Source organism: Hemicordylus capensis, chromosome 1, assembly GCF_027244095.1.
Source record: "Hemicordylus capensis ecotype Gifberg chromosome 1, rHemCap1.1.pri, whole genome shotgun sequence".
Lineage (NCBI taxonomy): Eukaryota > Metazoa > Chordata > Lepidosauria > Squamata > Cordylidae > Hemicordylus > Hemicordylus capensis.
The window spans coordinates 19,733,801-19,759,719 of record NC_069657.1 but is presented as its reverse complement, the minus strand read 5'-3'; the positions used below and the strand labels follow the sequence as shown (position 1 = coordinate 19,759,719).

The window sequence follows — 25,919 nt, the reverse complement described above, 5'->3', positions numbered from 1 at the left end:
TCCAGCGGACCTACCTCAGTTGTGGATTACCCTCCCCAGGAAAGCCTTCTGAGCAGAAGCTTCCCCAAAATTTAGATACAAGGCCAAAACCTAGTTTTTTTCGGTGTCGTACACTTAAAGTTGCCATTTGCTTCCTTTAGCATCTTGAAAAGATATTGGCGGACATGTTGTGTAGCATAACGTGGGCGGTGCAGAACCGGCGGTGAAGTAATGTGGGGGGTGCAGTAATCGAGGGGGGCACAGAACCACCCACACCGCTGCTAGGCTCAGTGCATGGCGCTGTTGCTCACAAGAAGACTGTTCTTGTACAGCTGACTTGTGCACAATCGCATACTGCTTTGTTGTTTTAATGGCGTTTAAACCCTCCACCACTCTGGTTGTGAATAAAGCAACCATGTTGGTGAGGGAGCGGTCTCAAGGGTCTTTCCTCAAAGACTGGCCGCCTTCCGGAAAGAGGACAATGACTGGTGGGAAGGGCCACACAAGTGCCTTATTCACCCATGCTCCCCAGTGGCCTAAGATCATGCCACAGGCTTTCCATACTGCTGTAGCTGCATGTGAAGAAGGGGCTTATCGTAAGCACACATCTGACAATGTGGTCTCTGCCTAAGCACAAATCTATACCACCCCACATTTGTTAGTGTTTAGGGTGCCACAGAATTCTTAATTTATTTAATTTATTTAATGTATTTAACTTCTATATCGCCCAAACTTTTGTCTCTGGGCGTTTAACAATGACATAAAAACACTTAAAACAAATATAAAAGGTTAAAACAGTTTAACAATTTAAAAACAGTATAAAACTAAAAACCTACAAATTTAAAAAGCTGAAAAAGCTTGGGTGAAGAGATGGACCTTCAGATGTTTTTTAAAAAAGGCCAGAGATGGGGAGGATCGCGTCTCAGCAGGGAGCGCATTCCACAATCTCGGGGCAGCAATCGAGAAGGCTCATCTCCGTGTGGCCACCAGACGAGCTGGCGGTAACTGGAGACGGACCTCCTCAAGTGACCTCAACGGGCGGTGGGGCACATAAGGAAGAAGGTGTTCTCTTAAATTTGCTTTTCTTGCAGCAATCTTACCCGGAGACCTCTCTTGAGTTTACGACTTCCTTTGGAAAAATCCAAATGTTTCAGATAGCAGTGGTTTAGAGCAATAATACTGCTGCTATGATTCTAGTGATACCCTGGGTGCTGGCGTGTGTGCTAGCTTATAATAGTAGCACAGGCAGACAACGATCCATTTGCAGACATCTCTTTCTGCAAACATGATAGAGATGGCCTATTTGCAAGCGGTTAAAAAGAACAGTAGCTATTTCAAGAGTGGAGAGAACCAACGAAAATCCCAGGAGAAGTGTCAGGTATATAAAATGTGGGGTCCGTACATTCATGGTTTTTTGGTTCGAACTGCCCCCCACCCCCCGCTAAAAAGAAATCAATGTTTTTCCTCCACTCTGTTTTGGCCGCTCATGCGGAAAGATGCCACAAACACAACATTTCGGTTAGTTCCTCTTAAAACAGATAGAGCTTGTAGATGATGCGCGACTGAGAAATAATTCCTGACAGTTATAACTGAAGCAGATAAACAGTTCTGCCAGCTACCGAATAATGCCGTAAAACAAAAAGGGTTCTGCTTATCGTTTTCCGTGTTTTCATGCTTGTCAGACGGTTTAACAGTGCATTACCTATAAGAAAAGCTCTCCGCATTATTCCTGTTGTCTGCCTCCGGTCATGGTTTTAACCTTGTCCAGGGCTGGGCCTCTGCCGACATGCCTGCCTTTTATTACTTATTGCTGTGATTGTGTTTGGAATACAGGAAAGACCAGGATACAAGATTTGGGTGGTGGTGGTGGTTTATCAGGCAGGCATGGTGGGTTAGGAATCGTATTACAGGACGATAGGTTTAGATGATTTGTTGGAATCACCTAACCCAAGCTTTTGCAATGATAGGCCTCCCAAGATCCGATTATGATGACCCCCTAATTTTCTACATCCATACCTCTTCAGTCTCTTGTTTCTGATTGTCTCTCTGATATGTCCTCCTGGATGTCCTATCAAAATCATATCAGGTTGGCTTTAAAAGGGGCTTAGAAAAAATGGAGGAGAGGTCTACCAATGGCTACCAGTCTGGTGGCTATGGGCCACCTCCAGCCTCAGAGGCATGATGCCTCTCCATACCAGTTGCAGGGGAGCAACAGCAGGAGAGTGGGCATGCACATACCTCTTGACTTTGGGCTCCCCAGAGGCATCTGGTGGGCCACTATGTGAAACAGGATGCAAGACTAGATAGTCCTTGGGCCTGATCCAACAGGGCTGTTCTTATGTTCTTATGAGCAGGACGAGGACAGACCTAATTTTTCTACTCAGATTCCTTTCCCACTCCCCTATCTCTTGGTTGCCATATTACCATAATGTTGTCCGAGATCCTGACTATCGCTGTGCTTGCGCAACGAACAAATTTGCAGTAGGTGCAGGAAGGTCGTGTGGCTGCACCCAAACACAAAGCTTTTCTGAATTGCGGTCTTGTGTGTGAAAGTTTCCTGCAAAATGTATGAGGCATGCCACAGGTTGTATACTTTGTGGCACAAGTGCAAATATGTTTTGCACTTCCACAAGTCTAGTCTGGGGTGCCCACTCCAGCCTTAGCACAAGTAGCTAGTGCAACATCCTTGGACTAACACAGCATCCTTGCACAAGCACTCGGACATCAGCCAATGTCGTCTCCCATGTTCCATTCTTCCTTATCTTCCTCATCAGCATGTCTCCCTCTCTTCCTTCAAGTCCCTTGTCAAGACCCAGCTCTTTACTCTAGCGTAGTGATCTTCACTGTTTTTTCCAAGCAGGGTCCACTTGGGCCAAACACTTTCAGTGTGGGAGCTGTTTCCCACTGTGCTCACCTCTGAACAATACTGTGCTTTTCTCCATGTTGGGAGGACCCTTTAAAGAGTGATGAAACCCTCTCTTCAGAGCTCTAGGAGGAAAGCACTGGGAAGGGCCATACTTCCTAGCACTTTGTGCATGCCTTCCAAGATGGTTGAGAGGCTCAAGGGGGCTCTGTTTCCCTTGAAGGGGAGCCCCTTCCCACCAGTGCTAGGCAAGGCAAAGCACAGCACGGCATGGTGAGATTGGTCATCTCTGCATGGTGCTAGCGGGGCTGTGTAGAGTGTTCCATTTTGCCCGAAGCATCACACAAGCCCAATAAACAATTAGGGAGCCGCCTTGAGGGTTGATGGGGGCCGCCATTGGCCCCCGCCCTTTCAATGAAGAACACCTTTGTAGTGTTTTCCTGAGCCTCCTTTTTTGCTGCTGGATGCTCTTCTCCCATTTTGTCATTCCTGTTGCTGAACATCGTTTCCCCAACAGATCCATGAGAAGAGCTTCTGCTGGGTCTGCTCTCCCCAGAGATGACCAAAGTGCAGCTCCTGGCAGCTGGATTGGCCACCCACTCGACTGCCAGCTCCGGCTCGGGGGCTGCGTGACCCCCAGAAATACCAGGATGCCCTGCACAAGCACGTAGGGCATCTTGGAGCGACCCCTGAGTCCGGGAGGCTGGCTGCAGCTTCCCGGTTGGGTGTCTACCCGTGTGTTGCTGTGTGCCATGGCAACACACAAGCAAAAAAAAAGGGGGGGGGGGAAGGGGCTAGCCGCCTTGGGAGCCCGGTGGTTCCCACGAACACTGGAAAGCGGGCTAAGCTCCCTTAGGCCATTTTCCAGTGATCGTGGGAATAGCCTCTTTAACTCCTCTGGCACCGGAATTGCCACATATCTGTGTCTTGCAGATATCCATAGCATAATTCGTGCTGAATAAAGATGCTAGTAGAAGATTGGAAACCGCCCACACAGATAACCATCTTATACCCTGCTCCCTTGACCAGCTGTTCTTACTTTTAGGAAGTACTGACATCCAGGAGAGGAGAGCTGGTCTTGTGGTAGCAAGCATGACTTGTCCCCTTAGCTAAGCAGGGTCTGCCCTGGTTGCATACGAATGGGAGACTAGAAGTGTGAGCACAATAAGATATTCCCCTCAGGGGGTGGAGCTGCTCTGGGAAGAGCATCTACAGGTTCCAAGTTCCCTCCCTGGCAGCATCTCCAAGATAGGACTGAGAGAGATTCCTGCCTGCAACCTTGAAGAAGCTGCTGCTAGTCTGTGAAGACAATACTGAGCTAGATAGACCAATGGTCTGACTCAGTATATGGCAGCTTCCTATGTTCCAGCCTAACTCCACTGTGCTGCAACTTGAACCCATTTGACTCTTGCCCATTCATAAGTACATAGGAAGCTGAATTGAACTCTTGGCCCATCTAGCTTAGTATTGCCTTCTCCAACTGGCAGCAACTCTCCAAGCTTTCAGACAGGGATATTTTGCAGCCCTACCTGGAGAGACCAGGAACTGAACCTGGGGACCTTCTGCATGGAAAGCAGGCGCTTTACCACTGAGCTGTGGGGCTTCCTCAAATCCACTGGACCTGCTACTGCCCATATTTATGTCATTTTTATCCCACCCTTTCTCCAAGGTGTCCAGGGCAGTATATGTGGCTCTCTACTCTCACTCCCATATTAGCCTCACAACATCCCTGCAGGAGAGGTAAGACTGAGAAATAGCGAGCATGATAATACAGTCCCAAGATGACCCAGTGAGCTTCCTAGATGAATCAAAATCTGAACCTGGGCCTACCCAGACTTAATCCGACATGCTAATGTCTACACCAGGGCTGCTCAACTTCATCCCTCCTGCAGGTGTTGGCCTACAACTCCCGTAATCCCGGGCTGTTGGCCATTATGACTGGAGATTATTATTATTGTTTACACAGTCAGACAGGTAGTAGTAGTATGTTTATTGCGGTCACAGACCAGATTAACAAACAATAACAATTAATAGCATTAATAAGAAAATTCAAGAATTGTCAGACAGGTGTTATTGACTGGTTTGTTTTATCCAGACATTGAGTCCTTCCCAAGGACCTGGGATGGCTGAATTTTATTATCAGTATTGTTGCTGTTATTATTATAGATATCGTCACAGAATATAGGCTGTTCCCAGTAAAGCTGCTTTTTGTAATTGGCGGATGGTGATTTCTGTGGCCCCTATGGTGTTGAGGTGCCCTTCAAGGTGTTTTGGAATTGCACCTAGGGCGCCAATTACTACTGGGATTATTTTGGTCTTTTTCTGCCACAGCCTTTCAATTTCAATTTGTAGATCTTTGTATTTGGTGATTTTTTCTATTTCTTTTTCTCCTTTTCTGCTATCCCCTGGTATTGCTATGTCGATTATTTTAACTTGTTTTTCTTTCTTCTCGACTACAGTTATATCTGGTGTATTGTGTAGCAGATGTTTGTCTGTTTGTAGCAATAGCAATAGCACTTACATTTATATACCGCTTTATAGCCGCAGCTCTCTAAGCGGTTTACAATGATTTAGCATATTGCCCCCAACATTCTGGGTACTAATTTTACCGACCTCGGAAGGATGGAAGGCTGAGTCAACCTTGAGCCCCTGGTCAGGATCGAACTTGTAACCTTCTGGTTACAGGGCAGCAGTTTTACCACTGCGCCACCAGGGGCTCATGTTTGTAGTCGGAAGTCCCATAATATTTTTGCATCTTCATTTTCTACAACTTCTTCAAGTTTTGTGGTCCCACCAATTTTTGGCTACAGGTAGCTTGTATTTTTTGCAGATGTTCCAGTGTATCATCCCTGCTACCTTGTCATGCCTTTGTTTGTAGTCAGTCTGTGCGATCTTTTTACGACAGCTGATTAGGTGGTCCACGGTTTCATCTGCTTCTTTACAAAGGCGGCACTTGCTGTTTGTTGTTGACTTTTCAACTTTTGCTCTTATTGCATTTGTTCTTAGTGCCTGTTCTTGTGCAGCCAATATTAAATCCTCTGTTACTTTCTTCAAGTTGCCATTCTTAAGCCGTTGTTGTTATTTATTCAATTTCTATACTGCCCTTCCAAAAATGGCTCAGGGCGGTTTATATAGAGAAATAATACATAAATCAGATGGCTCCCTGTCCCCAAAGGGCTCACAATCTATAAAGAAACATAAGATAGACACCAGCCACAGTCACTGGAGGTACTGTGCTGGGGGTGGATAGGGCCAGTTGCTCTCCCCCTGCTAAATAAAAATAATCGCCGCGTTAAAAGGTGCTTCTTTGCCAAGTTAGCAGGGGTTAGCAGGGATTATGGGAGTTGTAGTCCAAAAACATCTGGAAGGTGAAAGTTGAGCAGTCCTGGTCTACACTGTATTGTTACTAGTGTCACTACTGCTAACAGTGATTGCTCCTCCTTAACTGTAGTAATCATGAGAATACTTCCAATGTATAATACTTTATGTTTGTCTTCATTAGATTTCATTTTGCTAGTTACAACAGGGATGGGCAGACTTCAGGCTTGTGGGATCTACTAGAACCCTGAGCCCACCACCTGAGGGTGGCAGGGCTTAGCTCAGTGGTATAATATCTGCTTTGCACACAGAAGGTCCCAGGCTCATTCCCTTGCATCTCTAGGGAAGCCAAGAGAGACTCCTGCTTGAAACGCTGGAGAGCCGTGTAGTATTAATTGGAGAGCAGTGCAGTATTACCCTGGAGTGTAGTATTAATTATGCTGCTGTGTATAATCTTGTGTGTTATTTAAACAGTACTAGTACCATGCACTGGTTTCTTTCTTTGCTTTGTAGTTGCCCTTGAATGCTGAAATGCAATTATAGGCATTTAATCTTTCATCCTCACCATGTATTTAATAGTAGTGTAATAGTAGTCAGTGTAATAATAATAGTGTAACAGTAGTAGTAATACTACTACTACAGTATTAGTAATTACTACTAGTAGTACAGTATTAGTAATAATTAGTAATAATAGTATTACTACTACTACTACTACAGTGTAATAATAGTAGTCAGTGTAAACAATATTGAGCTAGATAGACCAGTGGTCTGACTCGGTGAGGCTGTTCTCACATGCAGGCAAAACCAGGCGAATGAAGCCAAGCCTGGTCTTGCCCACATGTGGGAACTGCTGGCATCATGCCTGATCCCAGCCACCCTCTTAAACGGAGAACTAGCGCTCCTGTTTTTTTGATCGTCTGCCAACTGCTTGCAGCCAGGGCTGGGAGATTGTGGGGCTCCTGGCTGGTGTCGGGGGAATCCCCATAATGCACTGCGCATTTGCATGGTGCATTATGGAAGTTCTGGGGGCTGGAATGAAGTGCCCCAGCCCTTCAGGGATCATCTGCGGGGAGGTAAGTGCAAGCAGCCTTCCTCTCTGGTCTCCCTTGAGCCTTTTCTCACCGATTGTGAGAAAGGGCTCTCTATAAGATATCTACCTTCCTGTGTTCCTATATTCCTAACTGGAGCCAGTTGCAAAATAATCAGTCGGGCTGGAGACAGTTACCCTTTTCATCCCATCAGTTATACACCGGGCTACTGTGCATATAGAAATACAAATCTGTATCTGAGTTGTTAGAGATAATAAAACTCTAGTAACTCAGATACACATTTGTATTTCTATATGTTCGCTGGACTAGACAGGCCTTGGGCCTGATCCATCAGGGCTGTTCTTATGTTTTAATCTGATCAAAGGCAACCAACTAATATGTACTTGTAGGTGAGGGAGACGGAACCATAGAGAAGCAATTAACACAAGGCTTAGCCCTTGCCGAGCCTTGGTTTTTTTGATAACAAGTTGTGCCTGCATTCCTAAGCATAGTTCCATTTTATCTGCCAGGTCTCTTCGCTCATCATCTCAAGCCCTGTTTGCAGCCTCACCATTGACCGAGAGTTGGCTGGTGGGGAGGACAGACAGGGCCTTTTTGGTTGTGGCCCCTTGGCTCTGAAATGCCCTCCCAGAAGATATCTGCCATGCTACCTCCCTTACGTTTTTTTAAAAAGGATCTCAAAACCCACCTGTTTAAAGAGACTTTCCAAATCTTCTAGTTATAAATCGGTGGACTTTCTAATGGATTTTTATTTTTAATTTGGTTTGTTTTAATTGATTTTATTCTATGCTGTGTTTTATTGTTTCGAATTTTATATTACTTTTACTGCTGTGAGCTGCACCAAGCAGTATTGTGCTGGGTGGTGGGGGAGATATATAAATCTTTTAAACAAAACAAAATGTTATAGCTGGGAAATATTGAGGCTCAGAGGTACATAACTTGCCCATTGATCAGGCAGGTAAGTGTGCATTGGACACAGTCTTTTTGTTGCTGCTGTTCTTAAACAAATAGGAGTCAGAAATCCCTTGATGATCTACTGCAGATCACCCAGAGATCTGCTAGAAAATCCTGTTCTCCTTTCTGCCCACCCCATCTTCCAGCACAGTGCTCTAGGTCTCAAGAGGTTTTTCAGTTTTAATCATGACTTCTTATCTTTCCCTTTATCTAAGTGACTGTATCTGTAAACACCTGTTCTTAATGTTGGTTCTCCCTCAGGAGGCTACAACAGCAGAGTGTGGAAAGGAAGGCTGTAATATCCAAGTCACCTCAGGGCAGAACAACTGTGACCAAGCCGGGGCTGGTGGTTCATTGACTTCGCAGAGTTTGGTCACTCCTGCCGGCGTCTCTTCAGGTACTTCAGCTGCGGCATCATTCTTCATAAGGTAGTTTTCACCTTTATGATTTACACAATTGCTAGTTGGTATTCAGTGGCTACAAACCAAAAGGTGGCTGCGCTTCTTTTGCAGATGTCAGCTCAGCCAATCAAATATGGTAGAGCTTGTTTATTTACTTACCTTCTTTTTTTTTTTTAGTGTTTTCTAAATTTGTATTTTGTTTTTCACTCAAAAAGGATTTCAAGGCAGTTTACAATAGAAGAGGGGTTTCCAATGTTTTTTAAACAAGTGTAACTCTTCTGTGGCACACCTTTACCGTAGGTACCCCATTTAGATCGTTTGTGCGTATGTTCCCTCCCTCTCTCCCTTGTGCGTGTACACACACACACACACACACACACACACACATTAAGAAACTTAATTGGACCAGTTTCTGAAGCCTGTCAATCAAGCTGAGAGGAGGGGTAAGAACATAATAACATCCCTGCGGGATCAGGCCCAAGGCCTAGTCCAACATCCTGTTTCCCACAGTGGCCTGCCAGATGCCTCTGGGAAGCCCACAGGCAAGAGCTGAGGGCATGCCTTCTCTCCTGCTGTTGCTCTCCTGCGCTGAGCTTCAGCACATAGCCAGCCAATCAGGGGCCTAGGAGGAGGGTCTTCACCCTCCTCACTCCCCTTCTGCAGTGGACACATCGCTAAGGGTGCACTGGCTTTAAGCTAGTGATCCTCAGATAGCAGAGCCGTAATGTGGAGTGACAGGAGGGATCTGAGTACCCCGTGGGAGCCCATCAATTACCCACTAGCCTTTCTTGACTCACTCACAGTCATTCACATAGTCGGAAACTGCGTTCTACCCGGGTTTGGGAGCTGTGTGTCCTTCCAATTTTCAGTTGTGTGGAAGCAAGGCAGGAGAACAATCTGGGTAGAAGTGATTGTGTGGAAGCAAGATAGGAGGAAAACCTGGGTAGCTTTTCTTCCTTCCTTGCTTCCACACTATCACTTTGTGTGCCATCAAGTCAATACCGACACCTGGTGCCCACAGAGGCCTGTGGTTTTCTTTGGTAGAATACAGGAAGGGTTTACCATTGCTTCCTCCCACGCAATATGAGATGATGCCTTTCAGCATCTTCCTATATCACTGCTGCCCGATATAGTAGCAGCGGGGATTCAAACTGGCAACCTTCTGCTTGTTAGTCAAGCAATCCCCCGCTTCCACACAACCAAAAATTGGGAGCACACACAGCTCCCAAACCTAGGTAGAACATATTTTTTGATTGTGTAAATGACCTCTGTGTGGGCTTCATGTAGGTTTGGCCTGGCACCATTTGGGGAAATTTTTTTCTGAGTTCACACAACGTGCTCTGCTGGAGCATGCACACTCCAGGTGTTCTACTGAACTTCCATTAACCCATATTACATTGATCGTGTGAACCAGCCCATGGGATTGATCCACCCTGCAGATGTGTAATCTTTAAACAATTCCTTCTCTTCAGGCAGCTTTGGAAACTATAGTCCTGAAGTGAGGTCTGAGAGTCCTATCAGAATTCCCAGCACCTTCGAAGGAGAACTGCTTGTGGTAGTGAGCACGAATTGTCCCTGATGTTAAGCAGGATGCATCTTGGTTTGCATTTCGGTGGAAATGTGAACACTGTAACATAATCCCCTTAGGAGATGGGGCCGTAGCTCAGTGGAAGAGCATCTGCATTCTTCCATGCAGAAGACCCAGTTTCATTCCTTCACTTTTCCAGGTAGGGCTGGGAAAGACTCCTGCTTGGAGAGCCTCTGCCAGTCAGAGTAGACAGTACTGAGCTAGATAGACCAATGGTCTGACTCAGTATAAAAAGCAACTTCCTAACCACAAAACATTGCATTCTTTATGAGAAGCAGTGACAAATAAAATTGGTTAAAAATGCAATATAAATGTGTAGTCTAGAGACAACCTTAATGGCGATGATCCTTCCATGCAGTGTCTCTCCTACAATTTAAAGACTTTCTTTAACTTTTAGAAGCCTTCTCTGTAGTCAGTTGAAGCTGTGTTTTGCTGGCCCGCATGGTTTCCCCGTGAATTCCTCCGTTTTTCTCACGCTGATTTCATCTTTCTTTTATAGAGGGTGCCCACAAGTTGTTACATAACTTAGACAGCATGTGCTTTGTTTTGTACAGTAGAATGTATGCAGAGTGCATTTGCATATGGAGTCAACAGCCCTTGTTTAAAAGTGCTTGCTCAACTTCATCAGACTTAATTATGTATCGCTCTTGTATTTACTTTGATATACTTATTCATTAACCTGAAAGGAAGTGTATTCATTCTCTTTCTCTCTCTCTCTCTCTGCCTCTGGGAAGCCCACAGGCAAGAGGTGAGGGCATGCCCTCTCTCCTCCTCCACACACACACACACACACACACACACACTCTCTCTCTCTCTCTCTCTCTCTCTCTCTCTCTCCCTCTCCCCCACCCCCACACTCTTAGCACCAGAATAAAATCCGAATCAGAGCTCAGTTCCCTTCTTCTCCATCTTGAAAGGAAAGAAAACTCCAGAGCCACCTCCGTCTTTGTGGGGTGAACTCAGTGCCAGATCAGCAGTCTTCCACCCGCAAGATGTTCCTGCCTGCATATGAACCGCAGGTGTTGGCAGGAACAGTAGCTTTCTAGCTGGGAACTGGCAAAAGAAGAAAGATTCCCCTTTAACAAAATTTAAACGTTAGCTACAGGGCCAAGATGCAATAAAGGGGCTCTGGAGTTCCCAGGTATGAGCATCAATTTTTGTCCACCTTGAAGGAAGACGAGCCATGCTTGTAGGGACATCCCTGAAGTTGTAGAGTTGTGGGTATTTCCCAGGAGACGCATGCTTATCAGAGTCCAACTACTGTTACAAGGAGGGCACAAATAGACTTCTGAAAGGACGTGAAGCACAGATCTACACTTCTGTGGTGGTTGTTGAACATAATTAGGAGCCACAAGGAGCCTGATTCAGATCAGAACTGCACCATGAGGAAAGGGAGATTTAACATGGTCTCAGTATGGATCGGGGCCTCCTCAGCTACTGCCTGGGGGGCACACCGCAAATTGTCCCCACCTTTGGAACAGTAGCAGCTCTGTGTGTATTGTGGGGCAGTGGGAGATTTGGATCCTATACACCAGGGGTGGGCAACTTTGGGTCCCCAGCTGTTGTTGAACTACAACTCCCATCATTCCCAGTCAATAAACAATACCTTGTGGCTGGGGATGAAGGGACTTGTAAACTGTTGGAGGACCGAGGTTGCTGACCCCTGCAATACATGCCTGCAGCTCAACACACCTGGAAATGATTCGCATCTAACTCAGCGGGACTTCCTCTCAAGCAGAAGGCATAGGACTGAGCTTTTGGTTTCTGAGCTACAGCTCCAACTATGTGTGCATATGTGTGTATGTATGTATGTATGTATGTATGTATGTATGTATTATTATTATTATTTATTTTACATTTATATCCCACTCTTCCTCCAAGGAGCCCAGAGTGGTGTACTACATACTTGAGTTTCTCTTTCACAACAACCCTGTGAAGTAGGTTAGGCTGAGAGATGCATGACTGGCCCAGAGTCACCCAGCTAGTTTCATGGCTGAATGGGGATTTGAACTTGGGTCTCCCCGGTGCTAGTCCAGCACTCTAACCACTACACCATGCTGTCTCTCCCAAACCATTTTCTCCCACTCTTCAGGTGATAGAGCTGGGATGAGGTTGGGATTCTGGCATTTGCCTTTGATTTCAGAGGGCCTTGGAAGCTGAGTGCAGCTGCGGGGATGATCGCTGCCCGCCCCACGCTCCGATTTCCAAAGTTGGATCTGGGGCTTGTTTTGTTGCTCAGGAGAGCTCTGTTGTCTGTTGCCAAAATGGCAGGTTTGTTTGGGCTTTGGCCTACTGGGCTGTTCTAGAGTACCTCGACCTCTGAGCTTCAAGAAGCCAAGATGCAGCCTTCCGCTTGATGATGATCAGGGTAGGGATCTACCACAGTTTGTTGTTTGTTTGTTTATTTGATTTATATACCGCCCTTCCAAAAATGGCTCAGGGCAGTTTACATCAAAACAAAAGCAATTAAAATCAATTAACAATTAAAATCAAAACTAAATTAAATAATTACAATCATTTAAACATTACAATCATTAATTTTAAAATTATTTAAAACCAACATTAAACATTTGGTTGTGTTGAACCTTCTGAAGCTGAGCGTGATTGCAGGGGCAATCCCTGACCCCTCCCCAACTCCAGCCTGGAGAGCAGGGGGATGCAACCTTGGTTCTCCAGCTGTTGCTGAACGACAACTTCTGTCATTTCCGGCTACAATAAATTGCAGCTGGGGATGATGGGAATTGTAGTTCGGCAATAGCTGGAGAACCGGGGTTGTCTACCCTGCTGGAGAGAAAGGTAGGGTTCCTCGCATCATAAGAACATAAGAACAGCCCTGCTGGATCAGGCCCAAGAAGGCCCATCTAGTCCAGCATCCTGTTTCACACAGTGGCCCACCAGATGCCACTGGAAGCCTACAGGCAGGAGTTAAAGGCATGCCCTATCTCCTGCTGTTACTCCCCTACAACTGGTACTCAGAGGCATCCTGCCTTTGAGGTTGGAGGTGGCCTATAGCACTCTCACCAGAGGATGATGGAACACTCAACATGGTGGTGGTGGGCCAAGGTGTGGACCGCTGTTACTTCGTGTGTGTGTGTGCGCGCGCGTGCATGCTGTGTGCCCAGAACCACACTGCAGCCTTCTGCAGGGTCCCAGTCAGTTAGAGCCCAGTAGAGAAGCCCCACTACCACCACCACTGCCAAGTGTTGCTCACAAAGCGATGACAGCTAATAACTGAGGCAGTGTAAAAGTGAGTTTGAGGACACCCTTGAGGTGCGGGAGGGATATCAGCCGGACTGTCATGACATCCCTAATTGAGAATAAGATATTCTCCTGTCTGCATAGCCTAGAGCTTCACAACTTGGGTCCTCCAGCTGTTGTTGGACTACAACTACCATCACCCCCAGCCACAGTGGTCAATAGTCAAGGATGATGGGAGTTGTAGGAGGGTCAAAGTTGTGCAGTCCTGGCATAGCTCCATGCTCTGTTCTGTGTCTTGGTCGCTTGAGCATGTGGTAGAATATTGGAAGAAATGGAATACTGAGAACCGAATATCCAGGGGTGAAGAAATGTTGGCTCAGTTTATGAGCCAGACAAAATATTTTACTCGTCAAGCTATGCTGGTACATTGCTCATCAGGACTTTTTTCACTCGTCAGGCATCATTTTTCACTCGCCACAGATGAGTAGACTAGTGGATTTCTGCAGCCCTGTATATATCATCTTTGTTCCTGCTTTGGTGCTGTGCTTTGAAGAAAAGCTCTTTTGCTTTGCTGGGTTGGGCCCGCTCCCTCCACTCAAAATCATCTTGAAAAATTCTCTAGCCATCTTGGAGATCAAAAATCTTCCTATAGATATGACTGTACTCAGAGTCCATTAGTCAGGAGGCATATTTTATGTCCTCAAGAGTTCGAATGCCTAGAACCGTACTTGGATGTTTTATCTTCAGAAAGAGCCTTTAGTGGACTGTTTCCAGAGGCAGGATGCTCAGTCATATTTGCATGCCTCTGAGTTGCAGATTTTAAAAAATCTAATTATTCGCTAATGAGCAATAATGGTACATATAAACTGAGGGTCACTTTCCTATTACAGGCACCTGATGGTTTGCTGATAAGCATTTGGCCATTAGAATGACCATAAAATACAGCCAATAATTGAAGTGACTGGGAGAGCAGACACCTTATCAGCTGCAGGCCTGGCAGGACAGCTTGTCAGGACTCCGGCTACTGATTGAGCAGTGACTGAGCATATGATTAGGCGATCGGAGCAGTGGGCCGCTAATGAAATGGCAAGAAAAGCACTGCCATATTAGCACAAGCGCGAAATGGCTAATGTGTTTTTCTTCTGCGGCTGGGACGCTTCAATTAGTTCCGATAAGTGGTTTGCTGGGTGGTTCATTGTGAGCCAGGGTTGCGGTTGGCAGGGGACTTTGAGTAGAGCATGTGCCATTTAGGGATGGCAGTCGATGGGTGGGAAGACGGAGCACCCCACCCTCTCCGGGTTTTAGAGCCCATGTGATCTCACACAGCAGAATCTTGATCTGTGTGGCCGGTTCTCTGGCTTTATGCACAGAGAAGCTGCTGTTTAGAAATGGGTTTGCAGTGACTCGTGCCTATTGGTACAGGCAGTCCTCGACGTAAGACGCTCCGAGGTAAGACAAATGGCACTTGAGACATTTGGAAATAGCCACCTTGTTTCAGCAAGGAGATGGAGGTGAGCTACCCAGTTGCTTCCCTTCCTGCTACAGAAAAGTGGCAAATAGCCAGGAAGGGTCTGGGAAGGAAGCGGGTGGTGATGGGAACAGCTTATGATTCTCTGCCACCAACTCCTTGGCTGCATGCACAGCACCTCTGACAGCAGCATGAAAAAACAGGGGCATCTGCAGATTGTTTTCACTACACAATTCAAACATTTCTAACAAAATCAGTTCCAAGTTAAGTTGTTTGAACTTCAGACACCGTTTTCAGGAACCAATTGTATGGCAAGTCTGAGGACTTCCTGTAGTGTTCTGTACCTGTAAAAATTTCTGGACCATTTTCAAGGGTAGCCCCATGTAGAACACAGTGCAGTAGTCAAGACTAGATGTAACCAATGCATGGATTACCATAACCAGGTCCAATCTCTTAGGGCCATAGCGGGCAAATCGGCTGAAGTTGATCTAATGCAGTGGGATTTACTTTCAAGTAAACACACATAGGTTGTACCTCTCCGTAAAGGAAACAGGGGCAGTGGAGAGGAGGGTCATGGCCTCATGCCATCCACTCAGTTCCTGATGTATCCCATCAAGGCACTTCATTTCTCCTGTGCCCTCCTGTTCTGTCATCTGCTTAGCATAATAGTCATGCCCGCCGCAAACATTTCTACAGTGGAATGCTTTCTGTGGCTGTGTGCTCTCCTTGGACTCATTCCATCACCTATGACAGACTTCAGAGTGATTTGCCTATGTGGATCAGAGGTCAGAATATATATTCATCAATATTTTGCCCCAAATGAAAATGAGTCAAAGCACTCTAAATCATCACCATGCTTCCTGTGCTGTCTTTGAGAAAGCGAGCTCCCGGACTGAGGTGTGCGTACCCTTTGCTTTTCCTCCCCTCCCCACATGAGTGCCTTAACATTCATACATTATTTAATACAGCAAAGGATGAGAACCGCCTTTTGTCTTTTTGAACTGCTCGCTGCCCAAGCTTCTGTGATGTGACCTTGGGTGGTAACCATAGAAACGTGTTAAAAGCATCAGCCTAAAAATCAGTAGTTCGGAATGACAAGGATTCAAATTCCATGAAGGAAGGTTATGATGTATTAAGCATCCTGGAAGCATATATTACTTCTAACCTGTTAAACCTGATTACTCCCGTGATGATCAGCACTTTTCCAGAAATTTCACGGAGGGAGGGGAACTGCACCGAAACATGCCACACATTTTAAAAATAGCTGGTGTTGAAATATTAGCAGCTAAATCACTGAAAGCTGTCATCCCAGGTCTTGGTTTAGTTGTTAAATGCGGGCATTGTTTCCCTATTGAGTTGCTGATGTAGTCCTACGGTTTTCTATATTTAATAGCTAGGAACATTTACTCACCCTGTCCCTCTGGGGATAACTGGCACTGCAGCTTTGTGTAGAGCTGGCATGATTTAAAACCCGTCTTGACAGATGGAGAGTAGATAACTGGGTTAGTAGTTAAGTAGGTCACTAGAAGCAAATGGATTCTGTGACTCATCAGATACCGAGTTAGCCCTTGAATGATGCTGTGTTGGGAATTACTGGAGGCTACGAAGTGAAGAGTAGAAGCCTAGACTTCTGGAGAAAATTTTATATTGGAGTGGTCCTTGAGTGATATAAAGGGTGACAGTAGGGAAATTCATTTAAATGAGGGGAGATTGTTAAAGGGCAGATTGTTCCTGTTGTCATATGGTAAAACTGCTCCAGGGTGAGTTTTGCCCCTCTTTATTTTCATGGTGAACATTTTTGTTCTGAATATACCCTCACTCCCCAATATGATGACGTCTCAGATTTATCATGTGCTGATTAAAGTTCTGCAAGATGTGGAAGATCATGATTCTTGAAGAACATAAGAACAGCCCTGCTGGATCAGGCCCAAGGCCTACCTAGTCCAGTATCTTGTTTTACATACTCAGAGGAAACCTTTGCCACATGAAAACAGCAGAAGTTACCCCAATTCCCAGCCCTTCTCATATGGATCGTTCCAAACCCCGTCTCTACCATCTCTTCTTAAAAAGAGTCACAGGCGTGACAAAAGACCCTTCTCTATCTGAGACCCTAAAGAACAAGCCAAAGATATGTTGAGATCCAGATTGACAGATATTGAGGCTGTTCACACAACCAAAATCTGGGTAGGAAAGGTGTCCTATCCAGGTTTGGGAGCAGTGCGCTCTCCTAATTTTCCATTGTGTGGGAGTAGACAACTAGGTAGGAGGAGGGAGAAGTGATTGAGGCAGGATTGGGAGAGAAGAGCTGGTCTTGTGGTAGCAAGCATGACTTGTCCCCTTAGCTAAGCAGGGTCTGCCCTGGTTGCATATGAATGGGAGACTAGAAGTGGGAGTACTGCAAGATATTCCCCTAAGGCGATGAAGCCGCTCTGGGAAGAGCAGAAAGTTTCAAGTTCTCTCCCTGGTTTCTCCAAGGTAGGGCTGAGAGAGATTCCTGCCTGCAACCTTGGAGAAGCTGCTGCCAGTCTGTGAAGACAATACTGAGCTAGATAGACCAATGGTCTGACTCAGTATATGGCAGTTTCCTATGCTCCTATGTCTCACGATCTGTGAGACCCACTTTCGCTGAAACTGCGGGGAGAGTGGGCTAAGCCCGCTCTCCCCGCAGACGACTGGGCAGGGAGCCCTGGGCGGCCGGATCACCGCCCACACGGTTGCTGGCTCTGTGACGGAGCCGGCGGGGGCTGGAGGGGAGCGGGGGCCGCACCCCTGGAAGGGGAGCGAGGGCCACGACCCCCGGAAGCCCCAGTATGCCCTGTGCAAGTGCGCAGGGCATACTGGGGAGACCCCCGGAGCCGGGAGGTGGCTTTTCGCCTCCCGGTCAGGCGTCTACTTGCGAGTAGCCACGGCACGGAGCCATGCTGCAGCTGCTCACGAGCAGATAGCCTAGGTTTGCAGAGCGCTCTGCAAACCCAGGCTAAGGGGCGGGCTTCTTGAGCGAGTTAGCCGCTCAAGAACCACCGGGCTTGCTTGTGAGCCCGGTGGTTCTTACGATTAACAAAAATCGGGCTAGGCTCTCCTAGCCCGATTTTTGTTAATCGTGAGAATAGCCTCATTGTGTGGGAGACAGGAGCTGAGTAGGCAGCTTTTCCTCCCAGTTTGGTCAAATGCTGGCTGTGAAAGCTGGGTAGAATGTCCTACCCGGCTCCTGTCTCCCACAGTCACTTTCCCCTCCTCCTACCTAGTAGTTTGCTACCGCACAACCAAAATTGGGAGTGTGCAGGGCTTCCAAACCTGGGTTGGACACTTGTCCTACCCAGTTTTCGTTTGTGTGGACAGCCTCGTTGAGAGGTAGGTAATTAAGACTTTGAATTTTCACTTTTCATACTTCTACTGTACAAAAATGCAGCCAGCCAAACAATCTTCAAACAGTATCCTCTGCTTCCAAGCAATGGACAGAAGTATAACTGAATTCTCTGTGGGACCTTGTCTCCTCTATCAAATATTTCAAACTAAAGTAGGTGACCCATACAAACACACACAGTGAAGGCATTTTCAACTCAGGGTGGTACAGCCACTGTTGTGTTGGGTTTGAGACAAATGTGTGTCCATTCTTTGCTAAATTTGTGTTCTGCTTTGGAAGAGTTTGTAGCTCAGTGGGTATAGCACACACTTTGTATTCTGAAGGTCCCAGGTCCAATCCTTGGCATCTCCAGGTCGGGCTGGGAAACATGCCTATCTGAAACCCTGTACAGATGCTGCTAGTCAGTGCAGACAACATTGCACCAGGTCTACTAGTGGTCTGACTCAGTAGAAGGCCGCTTCCTATGTTTTTATTTGGTTGCTATAATAATACTCTGGATGAGAAACAGTTCTGGTGTGCGTGGTATGGAAGACATCATCCATTATGTGCTGTGCCGTCCCTTGATGTTATTGAGAGCCACTCAGATCTGCTCAGAATAGTTGGTTGACTACAAAGTTTAAATGTATTTGCTTAGAGGCACTGAGAAAGCATGTATTTCTTGGGCTTCGGGGGAAAAGCAGGGGGAAATTGGATGTATTTCTTGGGCTTCGGGGAGGGGGAAACGGGAAAATTGGATTTCTCTTTTTTCCCTGCCTCCTCTGCCCCCCGCCAGGGCCTTCACATCAGTAGAAACCCTCGGTAACTCATGAGATACACAAAAGATATGGGGTCTCAGGACAGACGTTTGAGACTTTGAAGAGCCCCTGCCAGTCACAACCAGACAATGAGGCTTTTCTTACGATGGGAGCAAACTGGGCTAAAGAAGCCCAGGCCGGTTTCCCCCCGTTGAGCCCGGTGGTTCTCTGACGGCTAGCCTGCCACAGTAGCCCTCCCCTTAGCCCAGGTTAGCAGAGCGAGCACTCAACTAACCCAGGTTTTCTGATCGTGTGCCGCTATGGCGTGGCTCTGTGCCGCGGCGGCATATGAGGAGACCCCCGCCGGGAGACTGCAAGCAGCCTCCCGGCTTCGGAGGTCTCTCCAGGATGCCCTGCGCGCTTGCGTGGGGCATCCTGGGACTTCCGGGGGCCACGCGGCCCCCAGTCCCTGCCGCCCCTGCCGGCTCTGTGACGGAGCTGTCAGTCGTGTGGTCAGCCAATCTGGCCACCCAGCTACGAGCGGCTGCTCATCTGCAGAGAGAGTGGGAACCCTCAACATGGAGCTGGATAAGACCAAGGTTTGACTCGGCGAACGTCACTTCGCTTAGTTGTTTTGGCCAGGGCTGGTCTACCCTTGCCGTATCCCCCTCCCCAACTGTCTGCACCCTAAGATGTGCACCCCAAGATCACTTGCACTGCGGCTGTCGATCTTTCAGATAGCACATAGGGTTGTGCCCAGCTTTTTCTGTGGCACTGCAAAAGATCTCGGATCGCGTTCTCCTTCGGTGGAGTGTCTGCAAACATTGCTTCTGCAAGCAGTCACTTGGGTTGTGTGTGCCTTTGGATCCACTGATGCTTTGCACGTGCGGAGAACAATATTGTTAGCCCAGGTGGTATTGTTGTTTGGAAAATGTTATCTTGTGTTGCCTTGCGTTACTCTCTGGCCTGTGTTTTCTTAGTCTCTGTGGCAGCAAAGTAGTGTCTCTCGCTCTCTAATGAATGGCAAACAAAATATTGTTTACTTGGCTTGTATTTGGTTTTGTGTTTGGCACTCAAGAGGAGGGGAGCATCCCCCTTAGCTGGAAATACATGCTTAATCAAAACCAGCTTTTGTTCCTTACTTAAAGCCAGGAATGAGTCTTGGGAAAGCGACACAAGCCTCTCTTAAGACAGTGTTGTGCTTTTTCGACAGCGTTTTGTGAGCATAGAGGAGACAGGCTCCCTACCACGAAGAGTTTAATTTCTGGGGTAGGCAAATAAAGAGGATATGTAGAACAATAAACTCGCAGGGGCCTGATGGTAGTGCAAGAGAAAAAGGGGGATTAGGGGGAGAGACCTGCAGCGTGCAGGAGTGGGAGGACTGGAGCTAAACGTGTTTGCAGATGGCAGTCGGGAAAGGGAGGGATGGCGAAGGCTGACAGCAGCAGAGAAGTCAGGGAGGTTAATAGACTGAATATCAGGAGGGGGACTGAGCGATCAGACAGGAGGGAGGGTGGGAGAAAGCAGGCAATTTCAGACGGGAGCAAATGGCGATCAGAGCAGAAAGGAACAGCCAGGAGGGTGACGGAGACCGTGAATGGGAGAGTCAATCCAAACCTGGAGATGGGGGTTAACAAGGGGGCATTCGGAGCCAATGGGATCAGAAGGGGCATCGGCATGGAGAATGAGATCAATCTGGAGGCAGGCAGGTGTATGTGGTGGTGGGAGGGGGAGTCGTGTCAAGAGGAAGGGAGAGAAAGCAAAGGATGGAGTGGCGGCAGTGGGAGTTGAAAGGCCTGGATCACAAGGGAAAGGGAATGGAACATGGTACATGGGATAGGACTGCCTGGGAGACTGAGGACCCAGACAGAAATGGGGGGTGACCATGCCTCTTAGCCTTAGTCCCTTCCAGTGTTTCCTGTAACGTGGGTTTCCAGTAGTTGTTGACTACAATTCCCATCACCCACAGCTGCAATGGCCTTTGCCTCAGGATGATGGGAGTTATGGTCAGCAACAGGGAACACAGGAGATACTGTTACAGGGAACACTGGTTCCCGCCCACCCCTGCAAGCTATCAAATAGGAATATCCATTGCTCTTTCACAGGGCAGTGGCAAGTTACAGAAGAACCATTGGTTGCTGTTGAGCATGTGCTCCCGCTGCTGCCCCTGCTTCCATGACATCTGAACCTGCCAATACCGTAGGAATATGAACACAGGAAAGTGCCTTGTACTGAGTCAGACCATTAGTCCATCTAGCTGTTTTATCTATGCCAGGGTTGCTCAACTGTGGCCCTCCTGCAGATGTTGACCTACAACTCCCATAATCCCTGGCTATTGGCCACTGTGACTGGGGATTATGGGAGATGTAGTCCAAAAACAGCTGGAGGAGGGGAAGTTGAGCAGCCTTAGTCTATGCTGACTGGCAGGAGTCTCTCCCAGCCCTACCTGGAGATGCCAAGGACTGAACCTGGGACCTTCTGCATGCTAGCATGCAGATGCCCTTCCTCTGAGTACTGGCCTCATCCCCTAAGGGGAATATCTTATAGGGCTCACATGCAGTCACCCATACAAGTGCAAGCCAAGGTAGACCATGCTTAGCAAAGGGGACAATTCATGCTTGCTACCCCAAGATCAGTTCACCTCCCCAGTCCAACTGGACATGAAAGATGCTGAATTTCTGGCTGGTTGTTTGTTTTTTTAAAAATGTAAATATCCTGCTCATATGTTGGTCCCCATTTAAAAACCAGCAGTCTAAAACTGTGTAACCGAAGTGCTTGCTGTGCAACCCAGAGTCGGTTTTTCCACAGTGTCCAACATCTGTTCTGTATGTCAGGAAGTGCAGAAAGGTGCAGAACGTCTTAGTTTGGGACACTACCTGTAATAACAGATCCAGTGTGTAATTTTTGTGAGGATTTTCCCAAAGTGTTGCCAGCCTCTTGGTCCAGATCTTAGTATTATCCCTCTGTGTTTCTTTTGCCCACTTCAAGGCACAGAGACGTGGCTTAATTGTGCTTTGTTCCCAATTGAAATGAGCAGGGACGGGAAGACTATTGTGCATCTATCAAGTCTAACTAGTGCTCAGCATAGTCTCTCATTTAAAGCACAGAATGGCTGGCTATTGTGTGTCCGTCTGGTCTAATTAGTACTCATCATCACTCCCCACCCCATTGCTGAGTGGTTTCCGATTATGCGTGGTGCCAGATTGGGGCTCATCCTGGTTACCTAGACCATTGCTGAGCAGTTTGCTGTTTTATTGTCTGCTTCTTGATATCTGACGGTGTTGAAGGCGAGGAGCTTGCTCATCTGTCAAGCCTCAGCTGCATAGGAGGTTTCCCCCACCTATCTCATGCTGAAGCTGAGGATGACATCTGAGTACAAAGAAACATAGGAAGCTGCCATATACCGAGTCTGGTCCATCTCTGGTCCATCTCGCTCAGTATTGTCTACACAGACTGGCAGCGGCTTCTCCGAGGTTGCAGGCAGGAGTCTCTCTCAGCCCTATATTGGAGATGCCACCAGGGAGGGACTTGGGACCTTCTGCATGCAAGCATGCAGGTGCTCTTCCCAGAGTGGCCCCATCCCTTAAGGGGAATATCTAACAGTGCTCACACATGTAGTCTCCCATTCCTATGCAACCAGGGCAGACCCTGCTTAGCAAAGGGGACAAGTCACACTTGCTACCACAAGACCAGCTCTCCTCCCTGGGTAGGATGTGCTCATCCTTAATCGCTGTTTTATTTTCACAGTGTCTTTATTGAAATCTTATTATTGTTATAGCTAACTTGTCGTTTGCCGCCCTGGAGCGTTAGGACAAAAGGCGGCATAAAAATGGAACGAATAAATAAATAAATAATGAGTGAAGGGGGTGGGGTCAGTATCTCTTTGGAAATCTATTGCTATATTTGGGGCACTGGTTTACAGATGAAAAGAAGAGACCCTTGTTCCTGGAAATGAAGATCGTTGGTATTCTCTGTCTGTTGAGAATGAAGCATCCTTGACTGCATCTAGGCACCCTTTGCTGTCAGACTTTGGCGTGTACAGGGAGAGCTGAACTCTGCAGCCTGGGAGGTTTATGGTTTATCACACTGTCCATCATCTGTTCACTTCCTTAAACAAAAAGTGCCATCCCTCATCTGTATGAGCCCTAAGGGCCTTCTGCTAGTGGCAAGAAAAGTACTATTAATACTATTATATTAAAATGCCCACAGCAGAATCGAAACCAAAAGGAATAGAATGGAAACCGAAGTGTCTTAAAGGCTGGATCTACACAGGAGAATTATCTGGCACAGTCCTCCAGGGACTATACCACTTTTGAACATACTACTGAATGTTCTGCCATGTATGTAACTTCTGACTTGTGAAAAGTTAGCTTATTCCAGAAGCAGAGTTCTAGCCTAGCTTTGTGCCTGAGCTACTGCTTGTCTTTGTGCAGGCTGGTTTCTTTATTTTTTAAAAAAAGCTTCAGAGGATTATTTAAGTATGTGCTTTCTTCCTCACTTGAATTCAGAAGGGGGAGCCTTCAGACAGATTTCAGACACACGCCTGCCCTATGGAAATGAGGTGGTAATGTCACTGGCCAACATGACGGGCAGCCCTTCATTGATGCGAGGGACCCACAGGGGCTGCTGCAGAACTTCAGAGGCAGCCCTGATGCTGTAGCGATGGAAGGACCAGTAAAAAAGTTAAAAACCGGAAGCAGTTTAAAGTTGTTCTGCAGCAGCCCTGTCACTACACCCTCGTGGCTTCCTTTAAAGTTGGGCAGCAGCCCTGATGGGCCCCCAGCATCATGTTGGCCACTGTGTAAGAATTTTAGTACCTAGAAAATGCACATAAGGAACATAGGAACCTGCCTTATACCAAGTCAGAGTTGAGTCCACCCAGCTCAGTATTGTCTACACCAGGGATTCTCAACATTGGGTCCCCAGACGTTATTGGACTTCAATTCCCATAACCCCCAACCAAAGTTCACTGGTGCTGGGGATTATGGGAGTTGAAGTCCAGTAACATCTGGGGACCCAATGTTGAGAATCCCTGGTCTACACTGACTGGCAGCAGCTTCTCCAAAGGTTTCAGGCAGGGATCTTTCCCAGCCCTACCTGGAGATGCTGCCAGGGATTAAAACTGTGACCTTCTGCAGAGCGGATGGAGCTGCTCTGGGAAGATCATCTGCATGTGTGCATGCAGAAGTTTCCATGTGCTCTCCCTGGCATCTCCAAGATAGGGCTGAGAGAGAGTCCTCCCTACAACCCTTAACTCCTCCACTTCCTTCTTCCTTTTCATCTGCTTCTTTCTCTTGTTCTGCCTTTTTCCTCACTCATCAGGCTCATTCATATGGTGATAAATAGGGTAGAAGAAGTGTCTTAGGTTTGGGAGCAGTACACACTTCTGATTTCTGCTCATCTGTGAGTTAAAAACAAGTTAGGAGGCACAGGTAAAGATGGTCTGCTACCTTTTCTCTGAGTAGGACGGCTCCATCCTACCCAGGAGCTGCACACAACAGCTGTTAGAGGTAGGAGGGGGTAAAAACCCTAGCCAATGGGAGGTTAGTTGCTTATCACTTCCTGCACTCCCTACCTTGGTTTTTTACCCAGCAGAAAACGTGAATGTGCACAGCTCCTGAACTTGGGTAGGATGCTTTATCACAGTGTGAACAAGACTATTTTGTTCTCCTTCCCTCGTGCATTCCCATGCCCCCTTTCTCTTCCTCCTAGCAAAATTACTGTAGCAATCTCTTATTTTTCTCTCCCCCCTGCCCTTCAGTTTTGTCTCATTTATCTGATCTCAAAATCACCTGCTCATTTCAGCCAGATCTCCTTTTCTCGCCTTTAACTTCCCCCCTCCTTTAACCTCGTCCCTTTATTAGTTTCCTTGATCTGGCACCCCCCGCCAGTCTGGAAGAAGCAGCTGTTGCGTTCAGTGGCTTCGCTTCGCTGGGGAAGGCAGCATTCCTTCGTTAAAGTGATAATCGTGACTTTCCAAGCGGGCGGTAATTTGACAGTGTGCACCTGTTCCGTCTCCTTTTTATTGGTGACATTCCGGCTTTTCAGTACTATTATATATTTAACTATTGTAATGCCTCTCTGGAGATGACAGCCTTGACAGCCCGAATGATAAAAATCCACCCACTGCTCGACTGGAATAATTTTGATTCCTTGTTGTTGAATGATAGAAAGCATTTTGGCACTCATAATATACACTTGTGGAACCCGTGGGCCTGGCCGGATTTTCAGTGGCTCCAACTTTGTTTGCTTGCCCCTGGGTGCTGTATGCAAGAGAGATGCTAATCTTTGCATTACAGATGATGCTCTAATAACATGCTTTACCTACATCCCGCATTACTATTCATAACAACACCAGGATTAAAAGGGAGCATGGTTTCAGTGTTGCCATTGACTGTTTTTCTCCCATGTTTACTCCACATGGGATTCCAACAGCTTTGCATCTCCCCTTGTTATTATTTATCATCTACGGCACTTCTAATGAATCCTGTACTTTATGGCCTGGATCCAAATAGCCACTTAGGTGCACACAACCCGCTTTAGTGAGCACATTGGTTCCTTTTGAGGAAGTCCCTTTCTTTCAGCTCCTCTTTCCTTTTTTGCTTCTGATCTAAGCTCTTTACACTATATTGGAGGGTGATCCTGAAGATTGTGTGGGTTTGGGGTGTGGTTTGTTAGAAGGTGAAGAGGAAAGACCTGCACTTGGATGTGGGGCTCATAAATCTGCACTTCAATGCTGGAAGCTCATTAGAATAGTAGTTCATTAACATTCTTGTCTGCAAATGATGGGAGCTGAGAGACATGTTATTTCACATGTTACATTCAGGAGCCCTATTCACATGTTACATTCATCACTTGTACAAGGAGTGTACAGTGTACACACATACAGATCTGTACACAGGAACAATTATTCACATGTTATGTTGAACAGATACAGCACTATGCTTTCTTTCTGTATCATGCAGTTGAGGGCCCTGTACCCAGGATCCCTTGCACAATGAAT

General features: G+C 46.9%; 1 protein-coding gene across 3 annotated transcripts in view; it reads left to right on the top strand.

Annotated features, from left to right (window-relative positions):
• The window catches only part of KIF26A (kinesin family member 26A), a 240,406-nt gene that overhangs the window by 123,691 nt on the left and 90,796 nt on the right, over positions 1–25,919 (top strand). For all 3 annotated transcript variants that reach the window (XM_053282826.1, XM_053282825.1, XM_053282827.1), the window contains one exon: positions 8,425–8,591. In XM_053282826.1, the coding sequence (XP_053138801.1) occupies positions 8,425–8,591 (167 nt within the window). The remainder of the gene's footprint in view (positions 1–8,424; positions 8,592–25,919) is intronic.